A 9,561-nucleotide genomic window follows, 5' to 3' on the forward strand; every position below is an offset into this window, starting at 1 on the left:
CTACCCAATTTTTGTAACTTCTGCTAACAATAGGGTTACAGTGTCTTTGCCAAACATGCTATTACGCTTGCAACAGCATCTATGCTATCGGAGTTGCTAGCTACAATAGTTTATGCTAACAATTACCCATTTGTTCCCTAATTCAGAAGAGTTAGTAAAAATCAGAGTTAAAAGCTTTGACAAAATCATCTTAGTTTTCAATATAACTTAGTGTAGCCCATAACGTATGTATTAACAAACATATTAAGATAATCTGTGAATATCTAACTTTGAAAGCTACCACATAAGTAAGAGAATACCAAATCCTACTTCCAGCCTCCTTGGTTAGCACAGTCAGTGTGTTATGAGCTAAATTATATCTTTAGTTGTTAAGATGTCCAATGATGCATCTTGAAAAATGTTCTCAGTGTTTGGGTGATGCTGGCAAATCCGACCAGGATGACAGGGCAGGTGAATTCCAAGCATTACTCTCCAGCACTGTGTCTTTAAACTATAGTTGTACTCCACTATATTGGCACTGGGGTACCTCCACACACACAGTATGCTACTGTGAGAAAAATGAAGGTAATTTGACTTTCCTCAGAGAAATCAGATGCTGTTTCTTTTCCAACTCTTTATTTTGATGTACAGGTTTGAATTTTCTGAATTGTCCATACATCTTACATATTTTGCCCACTTTCATCTTAATTTTTTTATTGCATGCTACCATTTTTTAAAACAATAGCTCATATTTAGATCTCTACTGAGAATGTTATTCTTCATCACTATCTGAGACTATCTCCTGCAGTGCTTCCTCTAACAGAAATTAATTTGAGTGACACCATTTCCAAAGGACGTTTTTCAAACTAAATCCAGGTAGAGTTGCTGTACTGTACCCATTAGGCACTGGTGAAGGAAGCCTCGAAACTTCCTTTGCTGACTGCTGATCCATGGTACCTCCTATTACGGCCTCCCAGAGCTACTCAGAATCTCTACAGAGCTATAAATCTACCATCTGACATTTGTTGTCAGAATGGGTAATATTTGTAAACTAGAAGAAGCTGGAGAGAGAACTTGATTCAAACAACAAAGGCCTGGTTTAGCTTTAAAAATATTGATATGTTGATGGACATGTATTTTTTTGTCTGGATTTTGGCTTGTTCCCCCATTGGGAGGTTATTCAAATGCAGTCATCTAGAAAGGGGGTGAGGTTGTTCGGGAAAGGTGAACAGATCATCGTGTTTCTGTTTGTTTACAATAGGATTAAGAGATGATATGCCAGAGTGCATCTGTGCATTTTCTGTTATGGAATTATCAGGTAACAGTCTGGCATTCCACATATTAAAAAAGAATATTTAATTTTCTGTTGTCTTATACAAATCAAATCATGTTATGATACAAAACTGCCACTGTCATATTTGCCTTTTGAAGAAATAGTCAATGTTGCGTGTTGTAAATGTCTTCTTATTATAACAACTACGTGGATTACTTTTAAACAACTTGAAGTTAATAAAATAACAAGTAATATTTTAGAGGCATAGTTTACTTATCTGTGATTTAGTTATATAAGCAAAATTGTAGATTCAACTTTTCAGTTTTGCATTATCCGATTTAATTATTATCTGTATCTAATTAGTTCAGTGCAGAGAAAATTAGTTCAGTGCACAGTCTTTCATTTTAAAGCTTTATTGCTACACTGTTTGTTTTTGAAATATACCAACCAAATGTTTAATTGTTGAGAAGTAACCGTTTTCAATGAGTTGGGGTGGGTTTTTTGTTATTACACTTTCCCGTCGGTCTAAATATCAGGAAAATACAGCCTTGCCAAATGGACAATTTTAGCAGAATTTACAAAGTATCCTTGCTGACACATTGTAGTAATTTCTGAATTTATTTTAAATTTTCTATGACTTGCTGACTTTACAAACTTTCTTTCAATTTAGATATACATTGAGTGTTTACTTCAGGGAACTATAAAGCTGTTAAAATAGTTTTAAAATTTTTCAGAATAGTTTCTCACTGTTAGAATAGTGTGCAGGTGTGCTGAATTTTAAAGCAGAAAGGCACTGAAGCTGTACAGAATTTAATTAGATCTCACTTTACCGTTGTGTTAGTTAAAATACATTTTGGAGCTGTCAGTCGGAGTTGGTGGATTTCCTCCAACTGCAGGATCTCTTTCTGCACGCCGGGGCTGTGCAATAAACATTCTCTGTGCATTTTTCTGCATATTAGATTTCTGGTTCATCCTGTAATCCTGCAGACAACGTTGGACGAGTTCATGAGGAAATATGTGAGGTGTCTGGCGTTTGTTCCTGCGACACTAAATCTTGTCCTGTTTGTCATAGCATGAGCGTAAAGTAAAAACACACACTCCAGCTTGCCAATATGGGGCTAGTGCTATTTGTTGCTCTTAAGGCTGTGTGCTTGGCAGCGTGCTATGCCAGGGCCAGGGAGGAGCACCAGGACAGAAAATTCAATGCTCCTGCACCGATGTATGAGACAAATTGCCAGAGGGTAGACACCTGAGTTTTACAGGCCTGCTATGGACAATTGCTCACTATTGTATCAAGCGTACATAAAAGATGTTGCCATGTTTTCCCATGTTAAGAAAATATAACTGCAAAACTTGGAACATCTTCCTGAAAATTTAATCATCTTGTCTGTCCAATGTAATGTATTAGTGCCCACAACATTGATTTTCAATCTCTATGTTCTCAGATCTCACATCCTTTAACCTTGTTAGTCAAGTACTGGGCTGGCATCTTCAAAATTGGTTGAAGAACAGTTTTCCTGGTTTACCGGCTCTAATTCATAACTGAAGAACATTGCCACAGAACTAGTTTATCTAAATAAATTGTTCCTATAGTCAAATTCCCATGGAAGGGAGTCAAATTCCTGTTACATTACCAAACTCAGCATCACCCTCCTCTCCATTATGGAAGGAGTTTACAGGAGGCTGTGGGCTAGGTGTGTGGGACAGACCTTCCACATCGGACTTCAGAGGTATGCCTGGGGCAGCAGGGTTGTAATGCTGGGGAAAAGAAGCAAGCTGCTTCAAAATGCCCTTTTCAAACCATTGTCCCCCAAACTGCTTACAGCTGCTATGCGAGTATTCTCATTAGAGGGTAACTTGACTGTACTTTGTACCAAATTTAAGTCCTGATTTGTGATGTCAATGCTATAAGCTGATTGCTTGTAAAAGACGAAATGCATTTAGTCTGCAGACTCTACTTTGTTACTGTACCAATTTTAGGAGCTGTTGAAAAAAATCAGGTCAATTTGCAATAATTTAGAAGTTTACTTCTTATCAGAGTAGGGATGGGGGTTGTGGGTATTTGGAGTTTAAAGTATACGTGAACATTTATTTAAATACTTGCTGTAGTTTTCTTTTGCAAATTTAAAACCAGGTTTGGAAAAGGTGTGGGTTTGCTTTGTTTAAAACAAGGGTTATGTTGCCCTTTGAGTTCCTTTGCTTATTAGATGTTTCTATTTTAATGCAGCACTGTATTTCTTAAAAGGGTGCCACTGGGATGCAAAACAGACCGGAGACAATCTGCTTTTCAATTAATAGGAAAAAATGTTTTTTCCAACATTATTTATTTTTAGCTAACTATAAATTAAGGCCTTAAGATAATAGAAGCGACAAATACTGGACTTTTTTTCACTGCTTTGTTCCCTATAGCTCTTTCAGTGAACTAAATTTAAATTGAAATTATAAAAATGAAGTTTTCATTCTACCTATAGTTGTACTTTGCAGTCATATTTTAGTGATCATTTTAACAGATCAAGAGCTGAATAAATTTTTATTTTCAATAATTTTTCCCGTGCTATTTTTCACCTGCATACACCATGCTCTATTGCAACTTTGTAATGTCTTCTCTTCCTGTCTCTTCATTTGGAATACCACTAAGTATATTTCCCATTAGCATTCTGTAGATTAAATTTTCCTAAAAATAACTTTTATACATTTATAATTACAAGTGGGGTTTTTTTATTTTAATATCATTATGAATTACACTTGTAGTTTATTTAAATATCTTGATAATTCATTTAAATACGTGGTTTTTAAAAATGTAGTTCTCTTTTACAAAGATTTCTCCATCACATGAACTGGTGGGGCTCCTAGTAGTGAATATTACAAAGGAAAAATATTTAAGGCAAAGGCAAAGGAAATATGAATTGTACAAGTCTTTTCACAGAGTTGTCAGGTATTTAAAGCTCTAAATTCAGTCTTTTGGAAACTTTAATTTTTCGTTTATGAGGTTAAAGATACTCAGTTATTATCCATATGTTTGTTTTTTAATAGCAGTCAAGTAAAATTCCTTTTAAAAATGCAAATCAGGATAATGGAAGCCTGCAACATACTGCTGAATCATTTTCTCTAAATATTAAGAAGGAATCCTGTACGTGCTTAACTTTTCCACTCAAAAGTGTTATGCACTACGGCTCTGAAACTGGAGATGACAAGGAGTGGGCACAAAATAATGAGGAAAATATACATTTTACGTTGTTTGTTATGTTAATAGGTATGCTGCCATGGGGATATACTGCTTTTCTCAGAAGATAGAAATGATTAATGGGATGTTATGTCTCTCTTCTGAATTTGCAAATAAAAAATGCAGCACTATGTTACTGTTGTTCGTCCTCCACGCTTCTATCAGCGTTAGCTTTGCACTTGATTTCACAATATTCATTTAAATGTTTTTAGAATAGGTATGAAGCTGCAGTTTACAGACCACAAATAGTGAAAGGTGTTTATATCTTAATAAGAACAATACTCACATTCTCGAGATATTTTTTGTTTCTTCTAGCAGAGGACTAATACTTAGTTGTGTTTTCTTTTTTGGTTTTGATGTTTTTTTCTTCCCTGTGAGTGAGGAAGTTTTCATACCTAGACTGAATACAGCTGTCGTTCTAGCCTTCCCGAAAGAACAAGAACTGACAAAGCAGATCACATTCAGTCTTTCGCATTTCCAAAGGTACTGTTTAATACAACCGAATGAGGAATGAAAATATGTCAGGACTGTCCCTTAAAGTTTCCTGGAAAGTTTTTTTGTAGACTGGAACTCCATTCTTTAATTAACTAGTTACACTGAGTATTTCAGGTCCCTGTATTTTGTGGCTTGTCCTCACTGAAATGTAGTTGCTGTGGAGTAGGTTTAAAGAAAAAGGTGGCTTTGTTGCATAAATTAGTAATTTTGCTAGTCTTTGCCTCAATTATTTAGTAAATGAACTGTTCGTCACTTTTAAGAAATAATCAACTGGCAGTGAGATATTGTTTCTTCATAGACCTTTTTTCTGCAGGATCCTTGCTATTGATTTAGGTCCCAGCAAACTCACAGTATCTGAGCTGGCTCTAAAAAACTGCTTGTCCTGCCACGTTCTTTAATACATCATCTGCGGTTGTGTGTACGTGTTTCATATGTGTAAATTATAGCTGTCAGACTGTTAATTTTATTTTTCAATTGGTAGGTACCATCAGTTTCCATAGATGCAGTGTTACAAACAGATGAATACGCATGTTTTCAGCTGTGAACATCGTGCTATAGATTCCCTCCATGTCTTTATTTATCTTTATTTCTCAGTTAGCACTACATGTATACTTCTTATCCGCTTTTAAATACGCACAACTTTTTTCTTCTTTTGCTGAGTAAGACTCTTTCAGCTTTCTTTAATTCCCAATTAGCTTTTTTCTCTAGCTAATAGTATCGCTAATGCCTAAAACAGTGCTGTGTCTCTGAAGGCTGAAATCATCATGAAGTGAGCAAGTGAAACTCAAGCTCCATACATTTGTGCAGCTTGTAATGGAAATGTGCTGAGATTTCTTCCCAACTGGGCATTTTTAGCCTGAGTACTTCCTCGTCTGAACAGCGTGATAATCTAGGCTGCATATGGAAATCAGTGTTCTGCCTGAGAAACTGCTTTTTATTCTGTATTAGGCTGCATTTAGTGCCCTGTAACTCCCTCAGCTGGCCACATTTGAGTTTCAATAGCAAAATATTCAGGAAATGCTTTCACTTCATCCCATTTTTCCTTGTTAGGGATATAGACCTCAGAATGAATCCCAGGGCTTCAGCATTACCTCCCTGGAATATTACTCCTAGCACCCTATACTGAACAGAAAAACCCATCTAACATCACTGTGAGGAAGCACTCAGTGAAGTATCAGCAGTGTATCCTTTGGTCCCACCGGTGCAGCAGAAAGCACTGCTCACTTCCCATTTTGATTCGGACTCCCCTCCTGACTTCACACCCCGTCTTGTCCATCTCCCTGAAAAGCTGAGAAAGGGGAGGTCAGGTGTCACTCAACCAGCCTACGAATCAAGCAGTCTGGGCTCCTGAGAATTAATGTTTCTGGGAAAATGGCAATAAGAATGTCTTTATAAATAAAATTTTATTTTTAATATTTATTATTCATCTAGCAATGAAAAGGACAGTTACTTAAGAGATACTCCCTTTGCGTATATTTCTCTGCTTGAAATTTGATTAAATGATCAAGGAAGGATTTTGAAGGTGTTTCTACAGCTCATTATGAATTCTATGCAATGCAAAGTCTCAACTTTATTTTTGTCTCAGAAGTACATGTCTGATATAAAATTCCCTTTTGGCAAGGAAAAGAGATTTTAGGATTCCACAAATCCAAATTCTTTTGCTTATGGCTATGTCCCAGTTGAAGCGTTAGATTTTCCTTGGAGATCTTTCACAACCAGGAACATGATTCTTTCGGCAGGGTATGGTGCACATCAGCTTCCTGTTTAAACTGGTTAATTCTCCAGAGATGCTAAGAAATGTGTTGTTCAGCCTGGCAGTGCTAATCCAAAGAGACATAAAAGGGAAGAACGAGACCCCTACGTTTGGGAGTATGAAAGTGTAGAAACTGGTGCAGGAGACTTGGTTAATCAGTTAAGGTTTTATTTTTATAAAAAAGCAGAAACTTGAATATTTCAAAATCATATAACAATGTATAATGTATTTTGGTAATCTCTCGTTCACACGATGGATTTCTTCTTTCTTTTGGGATGTGAGAGGAAAGTAAATGAACTCATTATTTTCAAGCAGTCTTATACTTTGTTTTCATTCTTTGTTCAGAAGAATGGGAGAAATAAAATTAACAGTACTTTGTTCTTTGCACCTACAGCTGACAGTAAATAACAGCAATTAAAAAATCAATCGTGTGAACTAACTACTGTTCGTTCATTTAAAAGCAAGTGCTGTACTTTCTGTCCAGACCTGGAAAAAAGCTGAGTCCTTTAGCCTCGTTTTCTTCTCCTGTTAAATAGTGGTCTGTGTTAATAAGCAATGAGATGCCTCAATTCATGGACATTATCTCTGTCAACCCTTCCCAGGGGTCACAAGCGCAAACTGGATGAAGATGATGCTGCCAGTGAATCCAGTAAAGAATCTAGCAATGAAGATGAGGAAGGAAGCAGTTCTGAAGCGGATGAAATGGCAGCAGCACTTGAAGCTGAATTGAACGACTTCATGTGACATTCATGCAGAAGACGGAATTTGTAATTATATTTTACTTCTCATAAACAGATAGGACTTCAGATGAGTCCCTTATGTCAGTACTCAATGTTTTTCCAAAATGTGTGTGTATATTTTGCAAAGCAACACAAGAGGTGACACGTTATTTTACAAAATCGGAAATAGATGTTTTTAAGGTGTTTTACTAAAGGAAAATATACTTTTTTAAACAAAAAAAGTATTAAATGGGACTTGGTGTGCTATGCCAAAGACATGTTAGGAGCTCTGCAGAACCTTCATATACAGAACAGTGATACAAAGATTTGTGATTAAACATACAGCAACTTTTTAAAAATATTGCAGTCTGTAGTTTATGGGCAACGGTCTTCAAAAAAAAGGAGATAAAAGAGATGGAATTGTCTGGGTAGTACAGCAGGAACCTGATGAACTGGTCATCCTTTTCCACAAATAAATGCTATCAAATATAAAAGGATTTTTAAAATAAAAAACTATTTATATTTGTATAGAAACAGAGAATGTGATATGCAAGCTTTGTGAACTCTGCACTTGACCCACCTGTCATTTGCTTCTAAGAGAATACATAATGATCACAACTCATGTTGTTAAGTTACTTTGTGGAATCGTTGGGTTCTTTAGGGACATCGTTTAGATTTTTAACTTTTCTTCTCTGTAACCGGAAATTTAGCACAGCATACTGTGTGATCCTGTACTGCCCTAGGAAGCATATTCACCCATTCGTGTTGTCTTGGAAAGAACGAGTGCTACTTCAGTCTAGATAGGATTTAATTTCTTTGACAAGAGATCTGATGTAAAGTTTTTGTATATTCTATTTCATATTTGACCCACAAAACAGATTTTCTTTCATTTAATAAAAATTCATTTTGTATGCTTTGTTTCCCTTTCCTGTTCATTTACTTCCATCAAATACAAAGCACCTTTCCGTATTATCTTTCCTTTACTCTGCATGAAAATAATGAAAAACGTTGAAAGCAACTGCAAATTTGTAGATTCTGACAGGTAACCGAGGCAGAGAAGAGAAACACTGGCTCAGGAGATTCCCTTTTCTTTGGTATGTGAACTCTTACATTCTGACATTTTCTCAGGTCTCTTTGGCTGGCCTCTGAAGGTACCCTGAGAGTTTTTGCTCTGGTATTGAATTTCTGAGGCTAGAACCATGGTTTATTCTCAATTGTTAGCAACTGGAGAGACAAATCCTTTTAAAATGTGTTAGCAAAAGAAGACTCATTAATCCAGATGTCATGCTTAAAAGGAAATACTTTCTGGTGCAGAAATACTTAATTTTGCCACTTAGCAGTGAAACAGAGAGAATATTTCAATAGAATCTCAGCCGGTTTACAAAGAACAGCCTAGTTTTCAAAGCTTCATAATGGCAGTAAAAGGAAGACTGAGAAAATAGGAGAATCTTTTCACATTAATACTACTTTTCCACTTCAGAATGCAAGGGCAGCATCCACAAGACAAAAATAGTGTTTTCTGTGGGAAAATGTTACACTTCCTGGACATTTACACAGGTGCCACATAGCTGAAGTCTACAGTGACCTGCCTGCTGTAGCTCTCCATGAAAACAAGCAGGTTGTCTCCAAGTGAGTTGCATTGTATAACAGAAGAAAAAGGCTAGTGCTTGTAAAATGGGAAGTAAAAATACTTTTTTTCAGCAACTTAACTGCAGCCTCCCCAGCTATCAGAGGATGACTCCTTGCAATTAAATATTAAAATGTCAGAGGTTGTTGGGTACGTTTTATGTTTTCTTAAATTAAACCCAGTTGAAATAATTTGAAATAATACCAACTTATCGGGTCACTGTGATGCTGCAAATGACAGCACAGATTTCAGCAGAGACTCGTTCTGGCTGATGATCTTTGTCAGTCACGCAGCTCTGTGGCAGCATTCAAGCTCTGAATGTAAACACAGCCAGTGAGCAAAACTGGGTAGGTTGCTATTAGCTCAGCAGTGTTCTGCCTTGGTTCGAGCTGCCTGTTGGATGCCACGTTCCCGGAGCAGCAGCTGTCTCGTAGTGCTCGTGGAGCGATTCCATACGTGTAAAGTTTGAGAAGCTTTTTGGTGCGAAAGCCT

General features: G+C 36.6%; 1 protein-coding gene across 1 annotated transcript in view; it reads left to right on the forward strand.

The window, feature by feature from the left end:
• CTDP1 (CTD (carboxy-terminal domain, RNA polymerase II, polypeptide A) phosphatase, subunit 1) overlaps positions 1-8,352 on the forward strand; it is a 125,115-nt gene extending 116,763 nt beyond the window's left edge. Inside the window, 1 exon segment of the mRNA XM_009324475.1 lies at positions 7,326-8,352. Coding sequence (XP_009322750.1) covers positions 7,326-7,467 — 142 coding nt within the window. The 3' untranslated portion in view covers positions 7,468-8,352.
• Positions 8,353-9,561: the final 1,209 nt, after the last annotated feature.

The sequence above is a fragment of the Pygoscelis adeliae genome, unplaced genomic scaffold, assembly GCF_000699105.1.
Source record: "Pygoscelis adeliae isolate BGI_AS28 unplaced genomic scaffold, ASM69910v1 Scaffold95, whole genome shotgun sequence".
Lineage (NCBI taxonomy): Eukaryota > Metazoa > Chordata > Aves > Sphenisciformes > Spheniscidae > Pygoscelis > Pygoscelis adeliae.